The 27,745-nt window shown below is 43.6% G+C and overlaps 2 protein-coding genes across 3 annotated transcripts in view; one reads left to right on the plus strand and one right to left on the minus strand.

Annotated features, from left to right (window-relative positions):
• ptprua (protein tyrosine phosphatase receptor type Ua) overlaps window positions 1–27,745 on the minus strand; it is a 163,104-nt gene that overhangs the window by 103,577 nt on the left and 31,782 nt on the right. For both annotated transcript variants that reach the window (XM_079288297.1, XM_079288296.1), the window contains exon 2: window positions 15,010–15,138. In XM_079288297.1, coding sequence (XP_079144423.1) covers window positions 15,010–15,138 — 129 coding nt within the window. The remainder of the gene's footprint in view (window positions 1–15,009; window positions 15,139–27,745) is intronic.
• LOC306791527 (piggyBac transposable element-derived protein 4-like) lies at window positions 276–3,546 on the plus strand. Its single transcript, XM_079288299.1, has 2 exons — window positions 276–532; window positions 1,656–3,546. The coding sequence occupies exons 1-2, from the start codon at window positions 357–359 to the stop codon at window positions 3,427–3,429; spliced, it is 1,950 nt and encodes a 649-aa protein (XP_079144425.1). The 5' UTR covers window positions 276–356; the 3' UTR covers window positions 3,430–3,546.

Raw genomic sequence — 27,745 nt, forward strand, 5'->3', positions numbered from 1 at the left:
GAAGAAGAAGAAGAAGAAGAAGAAGAAGAAGAAGAAGAAGAAGAAGAAGAAGAAGAAGAAGAAGAAGAAGAAGAAGAGTTTTGTTTTGGGGTAAAGAGTGTAAGTCTTTAAGTCCTGTATTGTCTGATCCACACCTCCGGAGCAGAAGGTGGCGGTAATGCACCAACAAGATGGATGCCAATCGCCGTAAAAATAGAAGAAGAAAAGGAAGTAGTTAAACGCCACAGAAGAAGAAGAAGAAAATCGGCATTACGCACGGGGACGCTTAACGCACAGCATCAGCTTGTTTTAGCGTCGCGTGAGTAACTTTTACGGTTGGTTTTTTCACTACTTTGTTGGAATTTGTTTTGAGAAAGATGTTGAAACAAGGACCAAAGAAACATGTCACTCCGGAGGAAGTCGTGAACACGCTGGAGGACACAGGGAGCCTCGTGTGTCCTCCTGATTCATCGTCAGATGAAGAGGACCTGGTGCATCACGAGAACACACAGGACACCAGTGACTCCGATTACTGGCTCCCATCATCGGAAAGGTATGATGTTGTATTTATTGGTGTCGAATTATCTATCTAGAGCTAGCAGCTTTCTCTGGGCAACACTCTGTGTGTGTGTGTCGTGAGGAATTAAAGTTTAAAGCGCTCCTCGTCGTGCTGGATGTCATGTGTTCTTAGGTCCATAACTTGTGGACACAGGAAGAAATCGCCCCCCTCCCCTCCTCTCCCCTCCTCCCTGCAGCCATGTGCTCTCAATGGCCTCCAAAACACAACTGTGTGTGCGTGTCCTTTGTGAGAAATGTAAGCTTAAAGCGCTCCTCGTGCTGGATGTCATGTTTTTGAGTCCATAACTTTTGGACACAGGAAGAAATCGCCCCCCCCTCCCCCCTCCCTGCAGCCATGTGCTCTCAATCTCCTCCAAAACACAACAGCAGGTTTAGTTGTGTGTCTTTTGTGAGGAATTTAAGCTTAAAGCGCTCCTCATGCTGGATATCATGTGTCCATGTGTTATGTCCATAACCTTTGGACACAGGACAAAATCGCCCCCCTCCCTCCCTCCCTCCCTCCCTGCAGCCATGTGCTCTCAATCGCCTCCAAAACACAACAGCAGGTTTAAGTCAAAATCAAATGGATTTATTATCCAAGAAGCATAAAAACAGATACAAACAGTCATAAACCGAATCACACTACTACTAACAAAACAAACATAACTTCTATGAAATGTGAGATCCAATCCGAGCCCCCCAGCAGGCTGGTCTGCCTCCTTGGTGGCCAGCAGAAGATCTGAAATCTCCCAGAACTTTAAACCCTTTCGAGTTACATGGAGGAAGGTGGCCTCTAGTTCATGAAATATGTTTGTTTTACTGTTTATAGTGTGACTCAGTTTGTAACTGTCTTTGCTTCTGTTAATTATGAAATACTTCTGATTTTAACTTTAACCAGCTGATTCAGCCTCATCTCGCTGACAGATAAGGAGCAGAGAGGAGCTTCTCTCTGCATTCTGCTTGAGGCATTTTGAACATAAATACTTTGTGTGTGTGTCATGTGAGTGTGTGTGTTCCCCAGCACAGTGTGTGTTTATTTTTACCAAGTTTATTGCTTTTATGTTTACATGAATTACAATTTTCATATCTTTATTTTCCTTCCACATTCTGGTCTACAGTGATGAGGATTACGAGCCCCCCCGTGCCAGTGTCTCAAGTACCCCACAGCCAACGCGTCGAAAAGCAGCGCGACAGTCTGCTCCAGGACCTTCACACCCCCAGCCGTGCCCAGCAGCACCACCTCCCCCGACCACTCAGCGGAAGAGAGGACGCTCTTCTCGGGGCGCTTCTGCTCCAGCTACCAGGCGTGGAAAGAGTAGGTTGGCATCTACAGAGAGCGAGGAGGGGGACAGGTGGCACGACAGAGAGGAGGAGTGCATCAAACCTGCCCCTCTCAGGTTTAAGCCGGCCAGGACCCCAGGCCCCACATTCGATACCAGCAGAGCATGGTCTCCCATCAGCCTCTTCCAGCTTTTCTTTTCAGCATCTGTTGTCCGAAAAATCATTGAGAACACGAATGCCAACGCTGCCAAAAGAAAGAAAGCTGGGCTGAAGTTCAGCTGGGACGTGCTCACGGTGAAGGACTTTTATGTATTCCTCTCCATCATCGTCGTCACTGGCCTGGTGAAGGTCCACCATTGGTCTGACTACTGGAGGACGGAATGGCCGTACAACTTCCAGTTCCCCGGTGACAGCATGGCACGGGACCGCTTTGAGGCCATTGTGTGCTCCCTTCACCTCAGCGACCCACAAGAGGACGAGGAGAACAACAAAAAAAGGAACACTGCTGAGCATGACCGGCTCTTCAAGATCAAGCCGCTCTACACAGACATGGTGACTGCCTGCAAAGCCCATTTCCAGCCGCACCAGAATGTGTCCATTGATGAGCGGATGGTTGCCAGCAAAGCCCGCATCAGCATAAAGCAGTACATGAAGGAAAAGCCCACAAAGTGGGGTTACAAACTGTTTGTGCTGGCTGATTCATCGATAGGCTATACCTGGAATTTCTTCATCTACGCAGGTAAAAGTGAGTCCAACACAGGCCACGGGCTGAGTTACTCAGCAGTGATGGACCTTTTGCCTTTCCCTCTCCTCGGTAGCGGCTACTCGTTGTACACGGACAATTTCTACACGAGCCCAGCGCTCTTTACCGATCTGTCCAAAAAGAACATCGGCTGTTGTGGGACCATCAGGAGACATGTACCTGGCTTCCCTCAGACCCAGACCAACGACCTGCCCAAAAAGGCTAAGAGGGGGGACATGCGTTGGATCCGGAGTGGCAAACTCCTCTTCGTGAAGTGGATGGACTCGAGAGAGGTAGCGATGTGCTCCACAATGCATCAGGCCTACAGTGGACAGACGTTGGGGAGGAAGCAGAAGGAGGCTGGGGAGTGGCAGAACAAGTCCATACCAGTTCCGGACAGCATCCTGGACTACAATCGTAGCATGGGGGGGGTGGATTTGTCCAATGCACTGATCGGCTCTTACAGCGTCCGCCACAAGACGATGAAGTGGTACAAGACATTTTTTTACCACTTTGTGGACATCGCTGTTGTGAACAGTTTCCTCTTGCACAAGGAGCTGTTCAAGTTGAGGCAGGACTCTAACCAGGGAAAGCCCTTCACCCACAAGACCTTCAGGGAGCAGTTGGCCAAGGAGATGCTGGACTTTGCTGCAGGCTCAGCAGTCACCACACCCCCGCCCTCGCCCTCCTCCACCTGCATGCCCATGATGTACAGCAGTGAGGAAACAAGGGTCAGGAGGTATTGCAAGAGGTGCCACGATGCTGGAATGATGAGGGTGAAGACATCCATTTATTGCAGGAGTTGTGATGTTCCCCTCTGCTTCAACTCCAGAAAGAACTGCTTCCAGCTGTGGCACGATGGACAATAACTTCCTGATGGATGGACCCCACCCAGACAAACCCCTTCACCCACAAGACCTTCAGGGATACTAGAGCGCATTGACTGCTCAGTATCTTCCCCCCCCCCCCCTCAAGCAGCAGTGGGACATTGAATGTGTTACGTCCGTCCATCCGGGGAGAGGATCCGCCTCTGTTGCTCTGCTGACGGTTTCTTCCCTTTTTCAGGGAGTTTTCCCTGAACCGATGTGGGGTCCCGGGACAGAGGATGTCGTATGTGTGTAAATAATGTAAATAGTTTACCTGTGTTTCTACAGTTTGTACTGTTACAAATGTTTTCAGTTTGCTCAAATAAAATCTGTTCCATTGGGATTCAACATTCAGCTGGTTTGTGTGGTTTATTGAATGGGAAAATGTATAGAGGGCTGGTTGAATTTTCAAAACAAAAAAATGCCAAACTGCTGTATTTGGATGTATTGAACACTATCAGTGAAATGTATAGTTTGGTACGTGAGAAAATTCAAATGGCACAGATTGTTCCCAAATGCCCGTTTTGGTGACCTTGCCTGACCTGTCTGTACTAAAACCTCTAACTTTGTTCTGCTTCACGTCATCAAAGTCAAACTCTGCAGAGACTGTTCACATGTTGTGCTCTGATTTGGGAGAGGTTTAGACCTGCAGCTGCATCATCTGGAGATAATCATCCTGAACATTGAGAGAATCCCAGTAGGAGAATGTAGTCTATTGTTTTTAAAAGGTTTGTATTGAAATCTCCGAAAATGTAACAAAGTTTGTCCTCGTTGTTTATCGGGTCAAGAGAACTGAACAGACTTCTGTTGATGACAGAGTCAGGTGGGCAATAAATAACCAACCAGAACATTCTTTCCACCAGAGAGTCTCAAGACAGATTCCACCTCCTCCCTCTGACTTCAGACAGAGATCGTCCCTGATGTTGACTTCATAGTCACTGTGAATAAACAGCTGTTCTCTGCTACATGGTGAACTCAACTATTTTAAAGACGTCTCGTCCTCAGTACGCCATGTTTCTGATCGGGCAATAACTGAAAAATCAGTTGCCTTTAAAGTTACTCCTTTGAGTTTTCCGAAAACACTTGACTCACACTAAAGTCATTTTGAGTGCATTTCAAATGCATTCGTTTCATGAAGGCACTTGTAGTGTCAAAATATATGAAAAAACAAATATGAATGTGTTGTCGTGGCATGTGTTGCATATCTGAGCTACTTGCTTTTAAGAAGTACATTTATTTAAGACTAGATGGCGTACATCCAGTCGGCACATTGCTTTAACTGCTGGGATTACTCCTGATGTCCGCTGTGATCGCTGCTGCCTTTTGCAAGATCGGCACAATTTGTTTAAGACGAGTCTAACAGCTCCTCTGCATCTCATTCTGAGGTCAAAAGGTCTGTGGGAAAAGGACCGTCTGCCAGTGCATATTAGACTTTAGATGGAACATGACACGCTAGACAGCTTTCATGTCTACGTTCAACATTAGAACGTCAAGATTCTCTCAGGGACACGCTGCTGTTGTCCGCTAGTACTCTGAAGTGAAATCAGTTTGTAACTATAAACTGGTGTGAATTTTGAGAGAAATTGTCCCACGGTCATAATTCCACTATAAAAAGAAAGAAAGCGGGTTCAGTTCCAACTAATTCATCTACACTTTCCTGCATTTAATATTGCTGCAGTTTTAAATAAAAAACCCAATTATTTTCAACACAGCTCCATGTCCTTGGTCATGGTGGCCACAGCACTTATTAAAAGAATAAACTTCAAAATTCTGACCCTTTGTTTTTTTTATTAACAGCATTTACTTTTACTTTCAATACTTAAGTACATTTAATATCAGACAATTACTTTTGATACTTAAGTACAATACATATCAGATACTTTAAGACTTTTACTCAAGTAGTATTCTAATAGGTGACTTTTACTGGGGTCATTTTCCAGTAAGGCATCTTTACTTTTACTGAAGTATGGCTTTTGGGTACTTTATACACCACTGGTGGTTTGTAACAGAGAGGCCGTTTCAGAGCAGTGGGGGAACTGTTCGCAGGAAGAGTCACTTGCGCTGCAACGCGCTGTTAATTCCAGGTATTAAAAGATCAAGCAAACATTGAAGGGCAGAGGTAAAGCTACTAAATAATGCAAATCCACTCTACATGCTTTTCATAAACTGGAGAGAGCTTAGGCAGGGCACTGGGATTGACCCCCTTGTCAGCAGAGGACTGAAGAGACACATTTGGCATGAAACCCGAAACAAAAAGGATGTTTCTGTGGGTGGTAGGTGTCATCATTCACGCTGGCACCCATTTTGGACTTTTGAACTGTATGTGAACTGCTAGTTGACAATGTAGGCTTAACATAATTGACTAGTTCAATGTAAATTATATTCTTGATTTAGAGTTGAACTTTAAATTTATAAAATATTAGAAATAAAAACACATTTGCTTTTGTCTATAGCCAGCAGGCTAGTTAGCTAGCTAACAACAAAAATGTCTCGCTAACAAATACAAAACCTGCTGTTTTAGACTGAAGCTAGCTAATTAGATGAAGTAGGGACGGGCAAAAAAACAATTGAGAAGTGTTAAAGGAAAGAGTGGCGAAACATGAATGACTGTTATTAAAAAATATATGGTAAATGTAACAAAAAATCATACTATGTTATTTAGCAGTTGAAGCTGATAACGTCGTCACGGAAGCACAGCACCCACCTTGCCACACTCTTAGCTCAGTCAGCACTTTCACCATAGTTTGCACTGTTAGGCGCTGTTAGCACATGAAAACAATCCTCCCAATCTCAGATCTTGCACCTTTAATGCTCATTTTGACCTGTACGATTGCTGTATGTGGTTACACACACACACCAACGTATCAGCAAGCTCTTATGAACAATTACCTGCACAACAACTTTCTTCTTTGACAACCTCTCTAAAGTGAATCTGCCCCCCCGTCACCCCCACGCCTCAATGCACACCAAAAAGGGTGTAAACATGACACCGTGGTCCATCTTAACAGGGTGAGTCAGCCTCTCGCTCTAATTGCGTGACCAGCCTCACACCCTCTTCTATCTACAGGCCTGTCATTAAAGTCCTGTTAATTATAGAGGAACGGTCACATTATTGTCATACCTTCTGCTGTGATAGAGTAATCCCCTGCAGATCTGACGACAAAATAGGCACCTTTATTTAAAATGTCAACCCATGCTTGTCATTGAACACGACATGGTGTTGTATAAAAAAAATAAAAAAGCTAGTCGGGAGTTGTCAAAGTCGAGTGAAGTCTTAAAACTGTTCTGGCGCTACAGCGTGTTGTTCCCAGTTTATATTTGGAAAAGGTAGCACGCTGAGGGAAAAGCATTCATGTGCTAATACATCCCTTGTCAAAACGCATATATAATGACTTTCCCCACCCACATTCTAATCTATTTCAAGGATGACATGTGCCATTAAAAAAGGCTTGCCTATTGAATCAACTGATTACTGTGGTCAGCAGCAGTTCTCCCAAGACAATAGTGATTCCAGTCGGAGCCCGCCTAATCACATATCTGCCAAGCTGGATAATAAGCCAATCACCATGTGCTGTCAACATCATTTCTATAGCATCCTACATGTGTTTATTCACGAAGATTACAAAAAAAAAACATGTATACTCCTTGATGACAATCGATGCGCACAATGTGTCAGGGTCGAACCTTAAAGGTGCAGTGTGTAGGATTTGGGGGCATCTAGCAGTGAGGTTGTAGCTTGAAACAAACTCCTCCCATGTGCCAAACGTGTACATGAGCTACGGTGGCTGACGCAAAAACAGGAAATATCTAGAGGGTTTTAGTTTGTCCTTTCTGGGCTACTGTAGAATCACGGCGGCCGGTTATGTATGAGAGAACCCGCTCTGTATGTAAATATAAACGGTTCATTCTTAGGTAACGGAAATAATGATTTTTTTTTAGGCAAAGGTGATTATTCGGCAAGGGAAATAAAGAACTTGAAAATGCGAAATACTTGTTTGCGAATGGAAAGGAGTGGATCTGGTCCTCTCCGCCTTCGTCAAGGGTGAAAGGAATAATAAAGTTTATCGTGTTGGTGTCGGACTCCGAAACCTCTGTGTTGCCGTTTTAATAAATATAGGCGCAACTAAACCCTTTCTGCATAACGTGAATGATAAATGTTGCTTTTTCACCTCTTAATATTCACGATCTGTGTGAGAGTATTCAGAACAGAAACAACAATTTGACGTGTGAAACCAAGGGCATGAAAATAAATGCACCCAGGGGTGTAAGGGCCTCGAGGAACACGCCTACAGGTTAAGGTCCCTTTGTTTGCAACAGTTTTTACCAACAGACAAGTGCAATTTTTGTTTATCCCGAGCCTTTATCCTTTATCGTGCCACTTGAGGATGAGAAAGCAACAGGCAGGTAACAGTTCGACATGGAAAATACTGCCACTCAGCCAATTCGGTGTTCAGCCAATCACTCCTGAATCTCCCCACAACACGTCGCCTTTTCTCCTTGAGTATATATGTTTTCAGTCTGTGGTCTGCTTGTGGTATTGAGAGGGGTCAGTCAGTCTTGCCCAAGATACACACATGGTTTATGTCCCACCATTAACTTTCACCTGAGTCCCATAAAAGAAAGTGAATTAGAACCTCAGGGGGAGCCAACGAGGGCAATGACAAGGGACACTATTTCAAGAGGAAAGGGAGGTCCAGGTTCCCAGTACTGCAATGAATAGTCAGCAACTTTTTCCACTTAAAAATAAATGTGCCTTCTGCCACTTGTCTGTGACACCAATTAATGGCAGCAAAAATCTGATACAACCAGCAGTTCATTAAATAAAAATGTGCTGTCCTAAACAGAATGAGATATTCTTCCAAAGAAGCAGCAACAGATTTATTTTGACTCAATAAAAGGGAAAGGAATATTTAAAATATTAAAAATAAACTCTTATTATAGTCACTGTTAAATATTGTGTTGAATTCAAAATAGATCTCATTCATAATTCATTATTTATGAGAGGAGCTACTGTCAGCTCTATTAGGAATTTGGACAAATGATCAAAACTTGTTTTTTCTCACAGATGCTGATGTCCATGTTCTATTAGATATACCGACATATTTGATTGGTATTTAACAGTCCTTCAGCAGTATATAGACCGTACCGTACCTCCACAATCACAGACTCTCCAATGCTGACAAATTCAAATAAGTCAGGCGATCAAGAGAAACTGCTCTCTGTTAATGTTCCATTTAAATGCAAAGAGCCATTCTGCCTCCTCTAGTTAGTTTTCCTACTCTGGGCCCTGGATCATCAAAGCCAGCAGTGTTCGGAGAAAAAAAAAAAAAAGCAGAGAGCGGGGACCGGCGAGAAGGATGTGGGTGGAGGCAAGAAACCATAAATGGTTCGAAGTTCTGCGCAGCAAATGAGCGTCATGTTCAAAGCCCAAGAGGGAAGTTGGAAGGGAGAAGAGCCTCAGAAGGCTGCTTAGCTTGACTGAACTTTGCAGAGCTGGACCTGCAATAGCATCCATAGCTCAAAGGTGATTTATGCTGAAACCAAATGCTGCCATTAATGATGACTTTCTCCCATGAAATTATCTCTCTGCATGGGTGACGGTGCTGCTGCTGCATTTTCAAAATGTGAATTGGTTTATTGTCCTTGAAAACCAGAAGTAGCTGCAATACACAAACATACCCTTTTTCATATTTGTTCTGACAGCATATAGGCATGTAGCTATTAAGCTGTTTGCAATAATACCATACATGGACAATTAATGTGCTGCCCTTTAAAAGATTCTTCCTGATAATTGCCCTCATTTCCCAGATTGCCGTCTGCAGTTCATGTGGATCAGCGGAGCGTGTTTCGCGTCGGCTTACAGGCTACGCTTTCTCAGGCTGAAAACGATTGTCCGAACAAAACGAGGTAATTAGGCGTCCTGGTATTAACCACAGGCTAGCTATTGACTCTGTCTGTTAGATTAAACTGTGAATAACTTAACTGAGAACCACTTTTTGTTTAGACGACAAAACAGGTTTTGAAAATTTCCATTTGTCAAACAGACCTTGCGGCGATAACGACTTAAACATAGACCTGTTTCTTGAGGTGTCAAGGGGTTTGATTTAATTCAACTCCAATGCAATCTCCTTCAAGGGCCTCTGAATCAGCTTTGTCTGATCCAGCACAGCAGAAAGCTGGTCAGTTTTCCTATTAAAAGAACACTCTGTCCATCATGCACAGCAATCATGTCTGCTTTCCCACATAGCTCCACTGAGCCTTGGCTTCCGCATTCTGCATCATAATGCCGACAAGCAGGCTGAGCGATTCAGAAGAAATACTGTCGTAGACAAAAAAAAAAACTGCAAAGCTGAAGGGCGTAACATGTTCCCTTTTAGCTGCAATGTTTCATGTCATTGGTATTCTACTGGCTCGTGGGCACAAATCAATACTATTGAGCTGCTGCTGCCCAATAAACTAAGTTGTTGTCTCAATTGCAGTCTCTTTAGCGTCTCTGAAAGAATTTAAAGCCCTTGGAAAAATTCAAGGTAAACCCTATATTTTCTAATATATACGTTGCCTCAGACGTTCTGTTGTAAAACTCTGACCTGGCATATTCTTCCTGAGCTGCTGGATAAACGAGTGGGTTGGATGAACAGGTCAGGTTTCATTGCAGTGTGAAAACATAAAGCTGCCTTTACACTGGAGATGATAAGGTGAGGTCATAATTCCACTATAAAAAGAAAGAAAGCGGGTTCAGTTCCAACTAATTCATCTACACTTCCCTGCATTAAATATTGCTGCTGTGTTAAATAAAGAAAAATAAATAATATCTCATTCAGTAGTTAAAATATTTCATCTTTCATCTCCCCCGTGCATATCAGCACCATGTATTTTGCATTAAAAGAAAACAAAAGCCTATGTGGTGCCTCAATTAAGGCTGGAAAGAGCAGATCGTAATGCTATTTTTTGTTGCTGGAGTGTTTCAGCGAGGGCTTTGCTGCTCATACCAATTGCTGGGACTAATTGGTGGTTGTTAAGAGATCCTTCACTTCAGTGAAATTAGCAATACCACACTGCAACGAAATACTCCAATACAAGTATAAGTCCTGCATTCAAAGTGTTATTTGAGTGAAAGTACAGAAGTATTACTGTCATAATGTACCTAAAGTATCAAAAGTAAAAGCACTAAATGCAGGAAATTAGCTTCCGTGTGATATATTGTATGTTGTGTTATTATCATGATTATTATTAGTATTACTGATGCATTAATGTGTAGAAACTCGACTTTTAATGTTGGTTGAGTTGGAGTAAATCTTTTTTTATTTATTTAACATGCTATTGGGTCATTTTGGAAAGTAAAAAGTAACTATAGCGATACAATACATTCAAGGGTTGCTATATGATTGGTTCAAAAAAAGCTTTCTTTCCATTAATCCAAAATTCAACCAAACTTACATCTTGAGGTTTGAACTGTTACAAAACAGTTTCTGTCACAATCAGTGTTCATATCGTCTCTATAGCCCAGCACAAATGCTTCTAACCCACGATGTACTATATTTATGCAGGATCCATGGAATGAATTGTGCCATTTTGTACTAAATAGCAGTACATGACACAAGGGTCAGAATTAACATTTAGAATAATAATATCATACTATTAGAGTGAATAATATGCTGAGGGCTGGTGATGCCAGAGACTTGTGTTGGAGGAGATCATGTCAGTGAAGCACCGGCTGCTACTCCCGAACACAGTCTCTGGTTTATGTATGACCCCAATAGGCTGGCTCCCAGCAGGTACATCCGATGATGAGATCCCATACAGCCATATATCATATATTTATCTCTTATCCAGGAGCATCTAAAAGGAACATCCAAGTCACGAGAGCATGTGCTCATCTTGTCTGAAATTAACCTTCTCTAAGGGATGAAAAGAAGATGAAAAGCAGCCTTTGTGGCGCTGCCGGCCCCTGAGGAACACAAGGAAGTGTAATCAGCAATGACCCATGCTAGACTCCACCAAACCCAGGAAGTTCCTTCATATACCCAGCTTACCTCGGGGGAGCTGTGCCTGGAACAGCGGAACAAGCATTTGATCTGAACTGCGAATGGATTATGAAATACCGGACGTCTGCCGGCTCCTTCCACAAATTGCCACGATGTACCCCAAACAGCAACCTAAAACCAGCACCATTCACACTCCCGGATGCAGGCTTGCAAAGCAATTACCTAGAAAAAACAAACTGCTTAAAATAAACATGTATGTAAAACGTCAGCGCAGATTGGAAGCAGGCCACCTGTGTAGATGCATGACAAACCTAAATAGAAAAGCAGCGAGGGGCTGAATGTGGGAAAACAAGCTGTCAGTGGGTTGATGATTGGAACGGGGTCCAAGGTAATAAGATTGTTTAGCATAAATCACTGAGGAAACCTGGTGAGCATGCAGACGTAGGCTGTAAGTCCATTTCAACAGCCATTACCATATAACCAGAGTTGAAATAAAGCATGTTCACACTTTCCTCAAGACACATAAGTGAGAGACTGCTGTGATTACTGGTGAGAATGGCAGGATTTCACGGCACGTCAGCAATGTGCATGTTTAATCATTATACGTCAGCTTCTTCTTTTCTTTTTTTACCCACATAATCTAGTATTTATTGAATCATCTTCTAAACTTACAACAGTAATCAGAGTTTGTTGAAATGGAAAGAAAACAAACAGGACTTTTACGTGGGAGGCCACTATTCGTAGTAGCGTTACGTAGTAGCGTTACGTAGTAGCGTTACGTAGTAGCGTTACGTAGTAGCGTTACGTAGTAGCGTTACGTAGTAGCGTTACGTAGTAGCGTTACGTAGTAGCGTTACGTAGTTGCGTTACGTAGTTGCGTTACGTTGTTGCGTTACGTAGTTGCGTTACGTTGTTGCGTTACGTTGTTGCGTTACGTTGTTGCGTTACGTTGTTGCGTTACGTTGTTGCGTTACGTTACGTTGTTGCGTTACGTTGTTGCGTTACGTTGTTGCGTTGCATTGTTGCGTTGCGTTGCATTGCGTTGGTGCGTTGCGTTGGTGCGTTGCGTTGTTGCGTTGCGTTGTTGCGTTGTTGCGTTGTTACGTTGTTGCGTTACGTTGTTGCGTTACGGTGTTGCGTTACGTTGTTGCGTTACGTTGTTGCGTTACATTGTTGCATTACGTTACGTTGTGACATTGTTAGGTTTAATTGTTATGTTGCGTTATTACGTTACGGAACAACAATTGCCATTTAACGCCACGGCATTACTGTGAAACAGTCACGGGCAGGCAACAAACCTACGGTGCCGACGGCAGTTAGATTTAGGCAAAGAAACACCAAGTTAGTTTTAGGAAAAATATTATGGCTGATCTTAAATGAACTGCATACACTAAGTAAAATATGTACGGTCTCTTAGTTGAAAGTCCTGTGTTTGTTTGACCCATTCACCTCTCCTTACGCTAACTATAACAGGTCTCTCTCACAATTTATACGACATCAATTGTTCAGAGAGCAGCATGTTCTTGCTGATGTGTTTACATTGCTGTCAGTACAGACTACATGGTGTACCAATGACACACAAAAAGCATGAAAGGCATTCTTATTGCATGCAAAATGACTGTCATGTCATTTAGACTCCAATAGGGGAGATCGGGTTGGCTGCCAAGCAGGTGGTCCATTTAAAGAGTTTAAAACATCTCCATTGTTAAAGAGTTACATGACAATAGAGATGATATGCTTAAGTTGTGTTCATTGCCAAACAATTGTCTAAAATAGGCTAAACCCCTTCATATGACTGCAGAGTTTGGTGATAATTATTTGTGGTATCATCAATATGATAATTATTTTTAAGCAAGATGAAACCCCAAAACACCGTTTATTTGCTCAGTCCTGTCTCTTAAAAATAATGTTCCCACTACAACAAAACTGCATTGTGATTTACTTTTTGTAAAAATGTCGTGGATTTCGTTTGCTATTGATTTATCAGAAATTAGTTTCAAATGAGTCTGCGTGAGGATGTGAGAAGGCCGGGATGGTGGATGGCCACAAAACACAAGACTTTCACCTAATAGACTGCTGTTTGTCCTGTGTGAAAGAAAGCTTCGTTATTTTTAGCCAAACTGTGATGTTTTTACTAAACCCAGCTGAATAGTTTTGTTCGTTTACTATGTTTAAAACTGTGACTGTTTGGTCCAGAAGAAGTGTTTCCCTCAAAATGTAATTGATAATGCAGTTTATTGGAATGGGAATGTAATTCTGTAGGAGACGGCATTGATTTGCTTGTTACAAGGTGATTAAGTTCGAGGCCTCCCTGAGGCAACACCTCCAACAGTCACCATGACTGTTCTTAAGCTGCATTGTAAAACAAATGTGTTTAGCAGTAGTCAGAGTCTACTGCTTATAAATCAAAAGTGAGTCAGGAGGCAAAATCACATCACAAATCCATCTATTGATATATGCATCTGAGATACACTGATGCTCGGTGAGGAACAGGATGTCTGCCAACAGCTGGCTCAGGACTTTATCTGGACTCGATACAAGTTTGTGAACAGGGTGTAAAGTTCTCCCAGTATCTTCTTGTTCTCTATTAAATCAAACTTTGAGCACAGCCACATATCAAAGATGGTATTTTGTAAACTGTGATTCTGCTTTCATTAAAATGACAATTTCAATACTTGGAGATGAATTCGCATTTTCTTTAATTCGATACAGTATGTGTCTGTGAAGTGACCAGCGTTGGGAATAATTCAAATAAAAAATTAAAAAACGCTGCATTCCCATTGAAAATGACGCACACTGAAATAGTTCAGCAAATGTTGTCAGGCTTTTGAAAATGTTGTCAAAAACATCTAACTTTTGAAAGTAGCTTTCACAGCACTGGCAGTGATTATGCACGACTGTCCCTCCGTTCCTTTGGACCCTCCTCATTCAAAACCACACAATTATCCTGCCTTGATTGCCCTGAAATGAATTCAGACTGAATGTTTGGACTTGCAGTCCCCCGTCTGGTACCTGAGAGAATTATGCACAAACAGTCCCATTTAGTTTCCAGTCAATTTGTTTTCGTTGAATGTGTCATTACTTTATTCTGGAGAGTCACAGAGCTCCCACAATGAACCATCGAAAAAAAACAGCCTGGCACATAAAAGCTGCGGCAAGCCTCTTTATAGTGGACTGGTGCGTTATTCTGTGTTGTGTTTTTGTACCAAACTGCATTGTTTATAACTCTATTTCTAGACGTGGGGCATCTCTGGTTCATGTTTGTTTTTACTAAAAATACAGTATATTCCAGCAGAAACCTGACTTGTATTAATAAACACACGCAGCAAGTCCCCATCAAATATGGTGTCTTCAAGCAACAAAACACAGGAGTCTCTGGAGAGCTTTAACTCAAACAAGGAATGCTGGGACGTCTGCTAAAATGCTGATCAAGTTGCTTTAGAAACTTAATTTGATGAGTTGTATAAACTCTTTACTCCTTAAGTTGATGACAGAAATGACAGATGATTCCAGTACATTCCTGTGCGACGCTTTACAGTATCCAAAACGGGGTTTTATGCCTTGAGAGGTGATGCGTTCGGGCCCGTTAGAAACAAACCTCGTAGAAGATCTGGGGTCGGGTGTGGCAAGTTGTAGGTCCTGATCAGCTGCCAGTCAAAGTCGTCATCTTGTCCCTGCCGGTACTCGCACAAGCCAGGGTCCAAGTCCTCGTCGAAGGTGCAGCCAGCTACAGTGAGGGGAGAAGAGGAGGAGCAGATTAAAATACGTGTGTCGTCATCGTAAACTCTCTGTGCTACCAGGAGAAAGCTGATGAAGGAATGGATCAGACTGGACACCAAAAGAAATGATTGCTCAGTTACATCACCACAGGCTCTCTGGTAATGTGTTAATACATCAAATCTTGGAGAATCTTTGAAGCTATAAACTAAATTACAGCTAATGGTTGGCACCAGGCGGTCAGCGCTGACTGCCTATCTCATCCGTTCCCTCAGAATCCACCGCCATTTGGTGCAATTAGCCCTGTGGTGTGAAAATGACACAACAGCCACGGGTCACCCACATAGCCAGATATAATGGGCAGCTGTACCAGAGCAGCAAAAGGAGCTTATTCAGTTGATGGAGGACAACAACAGCCCGGCTCTTAGCCTGTGAAGGTGACCCAACCCTGTCTGGCCTATAATGGCTGCATTTACTTGTCGGCCATTATCACACAAACCACAGGCTTTTAAAGCCGCCAGCTCGGTTGTCAAGCCACGGGACAAAATGGTGTGTTCTTGTTTAATTGGTTAGACACAGGCGCACATCAGGAAATCTAAAAATGAATAGTCTTGACTTTGGAGGACCAATTGTTGGTCATGCGTGTGTGCCTTACGCTCTACTTGGCTTCATCCGTGGAGTGATGTTTCCCATTGATACGTGTGGTTTGGACACAAGATGGCCTTTGCTAACGATTGTTTTCTTCTTTGATCGATCTTTTGACACTTTTGCTTTCTCAGTCCATCACAATTTCCCCTTCAAATAACAGTCCAAAGTACAATATATTTACTTTACAATGATCTAAAACAGGGAAAAGCTGGACCCAGAGACCGTTTGCTTGAAAAATAATGAATCGAAAATCAAAGCTGACGGTTAAGTTTCTATTATGGTGTGGACGCACATGACTGTGTAGTGCAACTTAAGATGAATAAGAGTTGTTGTTTTCACAGGAGACTTTTTGACATTTGAAACACAGCTGCAGCCAAACACATCACTAATCGCTGCATTGCAATCATTGCGGTACTGGAGCATCATTAATGTTATTGATTCCCCACCTGCGACTTTCCTGTGAATCGAATTAATTTGGGAACGAAAAAGAAACACGAGTGCTCTGATGCTGCGCGGACATCACAATTCAGATTAGCAAGATTTATTTAGAGAGTAAAACATGTCAAATACAAGATGGAGGGAGTTATAACGGGGCGGCCATCGATCGGAAGATGCTCATCGACGGAACATTTAAGTATGTACTAAAATGACATCAATAGTTTGGGAGAAACTGTCTTGGATCGTGCAGACATTGCTCAGTGGACATAGTTTCAGCAGTCAGAAAAATATAGGTTTTTAGGAAACCTCCTGGTCAAGGTTAACTGTACAATTGCAACCTAAACTGTCCTTTGTAGACCTAAACACCTACTTTCATGTGTACAATGACATCATGACAAAGAACAGCCACAAAGCAACATCGAATGAATACAAAGTTGTAATAAATCACGTCATTAGCTTTACTGCAGCTCTAGCTAACTCCGAACTAACTGCTATCTTACACCCTGAGCCCACTGAGGTCCCACTGCTGCGCTGCTGGTGTTAAAGAGCAACTCTGACTCCGTGCCAGCTTCCGCTGAACAGCATCCCGTTCGGCCCAGTCCCCCGATGCTGTTTTTTGTTTGGAAGCTGCATCTGTTTACTTTAATACTGTAAAAGTTCTTGATTCTGAAGAAATATTGTATGTTGCAATAAACGACTCAGACGACTTATTACGGACCTCCGCTTTCACCCTTTCCTGCTGACAAACGCATATCAAACGCAGACCCATGTAATTAGAAAAGCCACGTGCATTCGCGGGTTTTTTTACTGACGTCTGCGAGTGTGTGTGCATTCCTTCGAATGCGCGTGTGTGTGTGTGTGTGTGTGTGTGTGTGTGTGTGGTTAGCTGTCGTTGTTTGCTGTGTTGATGTTTACTTAAAAAATGAAAGAAATTATGATGAATCTGTCAATGTCACACAGGCTGAAGCTGTCACGACTGGATGTGAATTATTTGTGTTCATCACAGCAACAGGGACTCTGGCCAACAAGGGAATAAGATTGCTTAAATTTCCCACATAATAATAAGTTGAATGTGAGAGAAAGCGGCTTTGAGAATGCTAATTGCTTATCAGAGGCGATAACGCGCCGCTGTTCGGCACAGTCCCCGAGCAATGCGCCGCCATGCGGAGCAGCAATAACACCGTGAGACCTGGACGACGGCGCCCGAGATAACTTCAGTGAGCCACTGTCACGGCTGACATGTTCCTCAGGAAGAGAACAAAGAAGGCGGAATAAATAAACATGCAAGAACAAGGCGCCCTCCTCTTTCAAAAGGTAGGAGAGGTCATTCGCCCAACAAGATTGTTTTGGGGTCTTTCTTCTACCTGGCAAAGAAAGAATTATTAGTACTGACTTTACTGTACTGGGGGGGGGGGGGCTGTATAGCTCATCAATAGTGAGCCAGCAGAGGAATAATCACAACACAACTTCTTCATGGACCATTAATAACAACCGCTGCATTTTCAGAAGCCTCACCGAGGAGGAGGAGGAGGGGGAGGAGGAGGAGGGGGAGGAGGAGGACAGCAAGTGCGAGAGAGGGAGTGGGGTGACGATGAAGAATTGGTGGAAGAGTGGAGTATTGAAGGGAAACAACCCTCCTGGTAGACTGTGGGAGTTCGGCCAATATACGTGTTTTTGACTGACAATACCGAAAGCAATATGCCGCGTTCGGAGCAAAGCAACAGAGAGACAACATTTGGATGTCAAACACCTGTCTGCACCTTTTTTATGTGCAATAATATTCAGTGAATTTATTCTTTTAAACCTTGAACCTGCATTGAGACCATCAATAAACCACCTAGAACTGACACACCAAAAGCCAGATGTATAAATCATGTATACAGACAAAAACCATGTGTATGATAAATGAGCACTCTGTTTGAGTGGATAATAACAGCCTGTACTGCACGTGTCCCAGACCAGTGCATCTAATGTAGAGGAATGTAAAGCTCACCGTCTATGGAAGACAAATCATGGGCAAAATATATAAAAATGATGGACTTTGAAAAGATGGATTATTCAATTAATCTAATTGTTCCACGAAATTCAAAGCCAAGTCATTAATGGACAAACTTTGTCTTATCATTTATATATATATTCTAGTTTCCTGTGATTTCCTGGGATTAAACATAACCAGATCATTGATTATCTCAAAGTTTGAAGTTATTGATCCCTTTCAGTCATGGTTTACAGGTACATGTGGTGAATTAATGACAACACGAGTGCTGTAAGTAGCAGCCAGAGTGTGGCTAGAGCTAGAGCCTCACCCGTGCAACATGGGCAATCAGGGAAATTGTATTGGTATGCAAACAGCTGATTAAGCGGTGTGTTACACAGAAGCCAACAGCCAGGAAATGAAAACGTACGTGTGGCAGAATCCAGTGGTTGATCTCATTAAGACTGCCGACTGCGAAGCCCGCGTGAGTAAACAGACTATGTGAGGAGCAATCGATCAAAATGTACTTGGCGGAGCCCTGCTGCAGTCATCCATCATCATTTATCATGATATGGGGATTTGACTGGAGATATCCAAGCATGTTAGGACTGATGGACTGAACCACTGCGCTCTTGTGACCTTTACGAGAAGGTAAATGTGGAGTAAATGGTCTGCTAATGGCTATATGTCTGTCCAACCTGAGACAAACCCCGCTCATAGGTCTCCATTAAATGAGGATGAACTATGTCTCCTCTTCCTGACCATAGCGAAGCTCTCCCGTAGCATCTTGGTCAAACCGGCCATATTCTGATTCACCAAAGAGACAGAGACACATGGTGGCAGAGGGTAAAACCAATCAATCAAACAATCGATCTAATTTCCCTTCTGCATGTTCAAGTTGGGAGAGGTCGGCAAGATTGGCACAAAGATGGATTTTTTTTTTCACTGCCCCACAGCACAAAGTAACCACGGTCTACCTGCAGGGGTGGAGAGGGTTTTTGACATACGCAGCTAAACGAGTTGCAGCAGGGAGCTGGATTGGAAAATTGCTACAGTTCCTGGTTGGTAAAGGTCATTGACTACCTAATGCGCTTTAAATTGAACTAGTTTCCTGTTTAGAAAAGGATGAAAAATCTCTGCGCTTCCACAGTCCTGTTCCTGGAGTATCAGTCTAACGGTACCTGACCCGACACCGCGGCACAGATGAACCGGCGAGATTAAAGGGGGTGGCTGCATGATATACCAGCAATCGAGATGGAAAAACAGATAGCGGAGGAGAGAAAGCCTGTGTCAGCGTGGAGGCGATGTACAAACTGTCTGCCAGTGGTTTATTTAGGGGTAGAAAAAGATAGCCAACCAAGCAGGTACTTTTCATTAGGCCAGGCTCTCTACTTCCATTTCTCATTTAATCTTTCCATCACCCCCCCCCCCCCCTCCCCCCCCCCCCCTCCACAGAGACATCAGTGACAGGGCTCCATCTCCCGCAATCTGAACTGCTTAGCCAGTTAATGCTATTGTTAGAGATGTTGTGAGGAGAGCGGCGCATGAATAGCGGTTGATGAATAAAAACAGACCTTGTTCAGTGAGGCTCAAATCACACGAATTAAGAAGACGGGAAAAAGAAAAAAAAAAAAAGAAAAAATGTTCTCCTCCAGCACCTGTATCACAGCACTGGGCCTCTTCACTGATGGAGAAAGGGAGGAAAAGTGACAGATACGCTCTCACTACTGTTACATATGAAAATTGAATCAAGAGTGCCGGAGGAGACAAGTGGTTGTGTCAAGCCTTTTTTGTCCCCTACAACAGATGCATATTCACGTCAGGACTGACATAAATGCATTTAGTTGAAAGCTTTGTATCTCTGTTAAGTGGTGACGTAATCATATCGGAAATTGTTGACGTCTCCAAGCTTGAATCCGTCATTGCCAATTAATAGTGACATACCAATGAACGGTCTTAAGGAACGTGGTTTTCATTCCTTTTAAAATCAAACACATCTGATCCTGAACAATTAAAAGACAGTCGCCTCAAAAACAAACCTGCATCTTCCTGCTGGATGATATTTGCAGTTATGTTGTGCATAGATTTACAGAACATGCCTGATTGCATGCACGTCAAGACAACCAACCGCCCGACGGCTTTTATGTTGATTTCCATACACTCAAAATGGTAAAAAAAAAAAAAAATGCTCAGAATCGCTGCGAGCAGACTGAACTCAGTCATGTGAAACTGCAAATGGGGGAACAACTCTACAGCAGCAAGATTGTGATGGTTATTTATTGGCGGCTTTTCTTCTTCAATGTGCGGTGCAGAATATGTTATGCACGCGGCCCCGGTATTCACCGCGGGTGGTCAGCCACCAGGACAGAACCCTCAGTAAGCCATTCTTAAGTTTTTATGATCCATTTTAAATATTCTGCAGAAAAAGAAAAAACTAGGGAAGGGATCGTGGCCAGAATGCCGAGCGACGAGATGCAAGGGGGTGAAAGGCCTCCCTCCCCTCAGAGCGCCACAGGCCCCGACACTGCTGCTGCAGCTGGTCCCTTGGGTGCTGCCCAATATTGCAATACAAACTACTTCATTACAAGTGGAATTCCTGCTTTGAAAATGTCACTTCAGTACTTTCAAGTAAAAAAATGGCCCTTATGAGTGTATCATTTGCACTATTATTACTGATGCGTTAATGCCCCTTTAAGGCCCTGGTGATTCTGCCTTTTCTGGGGCAGATGAGATAATGATTTGCATTATGAAGACCTTTTTGGATCCCTAAAATGTTTCTTATTAAACAATGATGACCAGGGTGTGTTTTAAGGATCCTTCCAAGGCTGATCTTCAAGGAAATAGCATCCCGCCTGTTGTCTAGGAGCCTATGAAATCAACAGAGGACTGAGTCTTTTGTTCATAGTATTTTCAAGGCTGCATGTGTGTATCCTCTGCGCTCCTAAAACACCCACAATCCAGTGTGCATTTCCTGTCACCCCATTTGGGAACAAGAAAAATATGGCAGTAAATATTTACTTCACACTTTTGTCGGCCCAAAATCAGTTTCTGAACAAATTAGAGGCAAGAAATTGGCAATCCAGTCGCTGAATCCTCACTCATTGAATCTACAAGGCCAAATTTAAGAGTTTATTCCAACAAAGCACAAAAGACTCGCTCCCACTAATGTTATCAGAGAAGCACAAAGCACAACGGCAGAGAGAGAGACGTGATGGGTGAGAGCCGGCACATTTTCACATCTAACTCGGTGAATTAAGGTTTATTTAGACCAAAAACAGAGTTGCTGATTGCAATGGAAGGAGTAGACCAAGGCTGATGAGTTCCCTTCTGTGTGTTTTACAATCAGCGAGGTAAAATGACTGAGTCTGTGAGGAGAGCGTATGCATTTTTCTGTTTTGTATGTGAAAGAAAATATAATAACTGTCCAGATCTCTGTTGATTTCATTAATTTTTTAATACGCCTACATGTTTTGAATCCGTTTACATTGTTTTGAGGAACGCAAACTCAATATTACTAGAAATTGTAATGTACTGAAAGCCACGTCCATTTTTCCCGCTCACCGGCACACTTCTAGTAATATTTTGCCAATATTTAGCACTTTCTGGCCGACAGCGATACATCTTTCGCGAGTTAGTTTCTGCCATATGAAACCCAGGTACTGTATTGGCAGGTTGCGATACCCAAAAATCGCAATATACCCATCGGGGTATACTAGTATACTGGGAATATGCAGAGATACACTCAGTGAGCCAACTGTCGAAAAAGTTAAAGGAAACACACACGCAGCCGTTTCCACAATAGCACTTGAAAACCCGCCACAAACACACACCCGTCTGCACGCGCACACAATATGCTCGAGTCGTAATGGGGCACTGTAACCACGGCGATGAGAGGCCCTTTTCGAAAGTGATCAGGGCTCCTCGGAGAGAGTCGCACCGTCTTCGACTCGACTTAATTACAGCTCACACCTCCCCTCTCGCTCTGCAGAGAGAGGGCTTTGATTCAGATGCCCCGTGGAACACTTGATCCTTTTCCTTCCGGTAGCATCGTTTACTCCCTTTTCATGAGCTCTTCTGTCTCCTTGCGCTCCCTTCTTATTTTTGTATTTTTCCCCACACTCTTGCGCCGAGGATGCATCGAGCATCATTCTGGGAGCCAGCACAAGGTGACACACCACTCAGCCGCACACGGAAGAGCGGTTAAGACGTGGAAGCACAAAGTGCTATTCAGTAACAAGAGGCTTTACATCACATTATAAGCAGCACTTCCTTCAGTGCCGTATACATTTAAAATGAGCACTCGTAATAAGAGGCTTAGCTGTGAGCGTGCTGTCCATTATTATAACAGAGAATTATTACCAAAATGCCCGAGATGCAAACATAATTGCTCCTCAATCTTTCAGGAGAATTTTCTTGGAGCTGCTTAGTCCTCAGCACACGGGGAAATGATGCCTGCAGTTATTTAGAGTAACCTCAACATCTGGGAAGCAGGAAGGAAGGGAGAAGGAAGGAAAGAAAGAAGAAAGTTCATCCTCTTCGGGAAAAAAAAAGCCTCTAAATGCTCGTCTTTGTTCCAAAATGCGCCACACGGTGACATTTACCCTTTGAGTGAATATTCATGCACCTTATATTTTCTAAAAAGCTGCAACAGTTGAACCTGTTGAGCTGAATGAGAAACAAATGTCGCCCGATCAAGCTGTTGCTGCTGCTTAAGAGAAAGAAAAAGCAATAAATATGGAATAACGGTAGGTGTAGAGATGAGTCATCAAGGCAACAAAATGATGAGTAATATGCAGCTAAAATGTGCTAAAATGGACTGGAATTAGACGATAAATACAGGTCATTCCACAGCAGACGAAGAAAGGTTGCATCAGAAGAAAAACAAACACGAGCGAGTGCATTGAACTGAGCGAGAGGGTCTGTGTTGGTTATGAGGACAACAAGCGAGTGCTTTCTCTTCTGACAGTGAGGCTAAATGCAGAGATTTCACCGAGGTGAAGCGTTCTCCTCAACATACCGGCAGCCTCGCGTAGGGAACAGGGAACCAGGGGCAGAAAGGACTAAAAGGTTTAAAAGCAGAGGGAAGGTCAAGCCGAGTAGAACATTTTACCGGCCAGCTGGCCGTTATGTGTTGGCTACGAGTCCCACACAGAGAGAAGGAGGTGCGTAAAAATGAAATAGTCCCCTTGATGTTTTTCGGGACGGCATAACCTGAATGGCAAATGCTCAGGACAGCTCGCGTGGAGGAGATATCCATTCAGGGGTCGGCCAAAAATAAAACCACAGCTTGTCAGAGGACTGGTGGTTCACCGACCTAATGCAATCTCTACAACTGGAGAAATATCAAATCCACTCTAACAGGATTGGAGTCAGCTGATGTAATAACTGCCAGATAACATCATATTCCATCAGAATGTGATCCAGCGAGCGCCAGGTGGCTCAGTCAAAAAGGCTTCGAAACGTCTGTCTCAACACAACTGAGGAGACGGGGTTCATGTCTGACACGGAGAACATCGTTTCACTCCGACACAGCTTTGTGGGAAAGAATAAAAAATAACTTCTCGTCTCGTTGGACTCATCCAGTCCATCGATGACGGTGCGGTGCATGTGCACCACAAAGCCGCTGTAAATACACAGAAAGTAGGCAACAGTGTTACTGCTTTGCATCCACTTTGTAAAGAATTCAGGGGACATCTTGTTTTCAATGTACGCTTTGGTTAGAACAAGAAATCAAGAAAAGCTTGTTGTATTGTACTTTTTTTTTGTTGCTTTTTTTATTTATTGAAAGACACGAGACAATATTAAGACAATACATCGACATAACAACAAGAGGATGACAAGAACAGTGGGATAAAAGCCAGCAAATATCATATAGTCAGTGTGTGTGTGTGTGTGTGTGTGTGTGCGTGTCTGTGTGTGTGTGTGTGTGTGTGAGAATGTCCTTGAGCCTTTTGAGATGGAGGGAAAAATAGATAAAAATAAGAATAATAATTTAAACAACAAACCAAAAAAATGAAAAAATGAAAAACAGGTCAGTATGTGTGCATATGGATGTTCATGTATGCATGTACGTGGGTTTCAATTGGTTGTCCGGCAAGAAAAACAAAACAGAAATCAACAATAGTAAAAGAATACACACAAAAAAAATATATATACACCGGTATATATAATATACAAATTTCAATATCAATAGAATGGGTGGTGTCACGTTTGCAGAAACATAGTGAGGGATGAGCAGGTGGAATGGTGTTCTGTTGTATTGTATATGATGGATGAGGTTAGATTTTCTATTGAAATATATTCTATCATTAAGTTTCTCCAGTGTGCGATGTGTGTGTTATTCCTTGATTTCCAGTTCATGAGGATAGTTTTCTTGGCGATAGTTAGGGCCACAAGGAGTAATTTGCGGTTTGTTTTACTCAGATGTATTGTTATTGTATTTTTATTTACCGCCTCAAGATTCACAAATGTCTCATTAACGTGTGTCTAATCTTACGTGTTAATTAGGAGCAGATTGATGCGAATCTTACACTCATTTCAGCTAAATTACTCAATATTTTCGGCTCTCTTGTTCCCTCCCAGACTGCTGTATTTGCACTTTTTTGGCACTTCACAGACTGCAGCCCTTCACCAGGCAACAGCCGGACAAATAGCGACTGAGCCCGGCAGCCGATGTTTTGCCAAAGACAACTGTGAGCGAGGAGGCCAGACGGATGTGGGGGGGGGCTATAATTAGCATAGCTGGGGGCCTGCTCAACTGGCACTCTCGCTTTCAGAGGGCCGGCCTCGACACCTTCACGAGGGACCTCAGAGACCACAATGGCAGACGACAATGTCAGCCCCCCCCACCACCACCACCACCTCCCCGACACGCTGCGCCGTCGACCCACGATAACCTTCTTCACGGGACAGTATAAGCTGGTAATTAGCTGCTCATCCGCGCGGTCATACAGAATTACAGATCTGACGTGCAGGCCTGTCGGTGGTCAACCGGGGAAGAGTTCAAAAGATTGCAGAGCAAGGGTAAAGAATCACAAGTGCTGGGAATTTGTGCTGCATATTAATAGTATTCAATATAGAGGCCAGCGCCCACAGCCCACATGGCCATCCAAGCTGAGTTCACGAGCAACTGGGACTCTACAGTGTAGAGGGTAACTCGAGCCTGTGTGAGGGTGTGTGTGTGTGTGTGTGTGTGTGTGTGTGTGTGTGTGTGTGTGTGTGTGGACGTGCTGCGTCCGTTCATGCAGGCATGCGCAGAAGCTCACGGTAAGCATCTTGTCTTCGGGGCATTAAGCAAGGAATGAAAGTTTACGACCTGGTTCTATCTCTTATGACACTTAAGCCGCTGTTCGGATAATATTTTTAAAGCTCGCCATCCATCACTCGGACTGGACCACTGAGTCCCCCCCCCCCACCACCACCACCACCGGCAGGTCCCATCCTCATTTACCATTCACACTTAAAACCGCTGCCAATATTATTTTACAAGGAGCGGCATTCCAGGCTGGGCCCCGCCGAGCCAACGCCATTAGTTTCTTCTCCATTTAGTACCACTTGGCATCTGGCCTTTTTAAATATGGGGACACACCCCGACAGCAAAGTGGGCCAACAGCTGTAAAAACAGGAGGAAATAAAGTGTAACCTTAAACCAATCCTCAATCAGGACACATCACTTTTGGTCCCAGCGTCAAGCGTCAGCAATTGTGTAAGGAAACACAGCTTTTTAAGATAGAAGAGTTCCAGCATTGACGTAACGACAGAAGGAGTGTAAAAGAAAACTCTTCCCACCACACCGTCCTATCTCCACAGAGCGGGCCCCGATGTGCGTTTGTGTGTAATGTGGAGACACTGTGTCCTTTCAAGGGGAGGCAGTGGGCGTCTTGCCAACACGTAGCCCCTTTTTGCAGGTATTGTAAGAAAAAGAGATTTTCTTTTGCTCGGGGTTGTCCGTGCCAGTGGGCAGAGCGCTGAGAGACCTTCCATCAGATGCCCAGCCTCTTAACGGGGGATCAGATCGGCTCTCCCGCCTCATGCCGCGTTAACGTCGCGTCAAGCTGCCGGCTGGGAGAAACACATTATAGCCGTATGGAGGTAATTACAAGTAGTGAAGGAGCTTTTCTTGTGATGTTGATCATGCCAGGATCGGATTAACTGTCCAGGGGGCAGATGTTAAATGTGGACCGAAATCTTATGGGAACATTTTTGTATGAACTTTACTTTCTACCAAAGAAAAGAAAGAAAGAAAAACTCAGGTCGACGTCAGGTCGTTGGTTCAGGAACAAAGTGATTCAACTTTATAACAATTATATTTGCCTATATACTGTGGTGGAGCCGGAAGATGTATTGTCTAAAAACAACTTCAAAAAAAGCAGAAATGATCATACATCAGTAAGGACAATGCTGCCTTCACTTTGAGTCAGGAGTTGCCGTGCAAAGTATAAAATGCAGGTTCCTCTGAATCCTGCCCGCTCCTGAAGCCTGCTGTCTCTGTTGTGAAATATTGTCCCACTATTTGCCCGATTCACTGATTCATCTGCTGTAGGCTCTACAAGGCTTGTGCAGATTGGTGATTGGATCGTCATCAACCATTGAAGGGACGATCAACGATTGTTTTGACTACACCGATATTAAGATGAATCTGTGCCCTGCTGTGCTTTTGGAGCGGCATGTCCGTTAATCAGCACAAGTGGATTTCGAATCCTTTATTATAAGGCAGTTTGCCGTCTCTTGTCCGTGGATCTGACACACTACATCTCCGATACTCACCAAAACGTTGTGCTCCGTAAGAGTCGTTTCCGTTATGGATATGATTTGGATTGTTACAAGCAAGCAGAGACACAGACTTTGTAAAAAGGGAGCCATTGTTTGAATAAAGGAAACATTGTTTCATTTCAATGTTTCATTGTTTGAAATTAAATATTCCCATTATTTTGTGTTTTATTCATTTAGCTGTAGTGCTTGCAGAAAGCTCAAAGATTCTATTATTTCTAGGCTCCGTCAGATACTGAGCCATGTCTCCAGTGATTTGACGATATGAAAATACAGAAACCGTCGCCCAACCCTGCTCTGTACCCGGTGCTCAGCATGCCTCTGCCTCCATTTCATACCGCGATAAGGTGACGACGATAAGGCCATTTTCCTTTTGCTTCGACGGCATCACTTCACATTATGAATGTGAGCCATCACATTATCATAACTGTCCAAACACTTGCCGCAACAGGCTGTCGCCCCGATATACCCTTCCACCAAGTGCGGGCCAGAGAAGCCCCGCAGGAAACTACAGAGTCGGAGCAGCCACGAGCAGATGGCTTTACTCGAAACACCGGTGGAGGCGAGTAGAAAAGGCGCCTCGCAGCTCCCGCAGAGCGCTCACGGGTGATGATGACCATCGGCTCTCTGCGTGGAAGAGTGCGTCTGCGAGCGTGCGTCGTGGGGAGTGGGAGGCGGAGCCAGGAGTGCTGAAGCGTTGAGGAAATGAGTTTGGGTGACAGGGAATTGGGGAGCTGTCAATCTGGCCCTGATCCTGGCTCCTGCTAATCTAGCCACTCGGCCTCCC

This window comes from Melanostigma gelatinosum (genome assembly GCF_949748355.1).
Source record: "Melanostigma gelatinosum genome assembly, chromosome: 17".
Lineage (NCBI taxonomy): Eukaryota > Metazoa > Chordata > Actinopteri > Perciformes > Zoarcidae > Melanostigma > Melanostigma gelatinosum.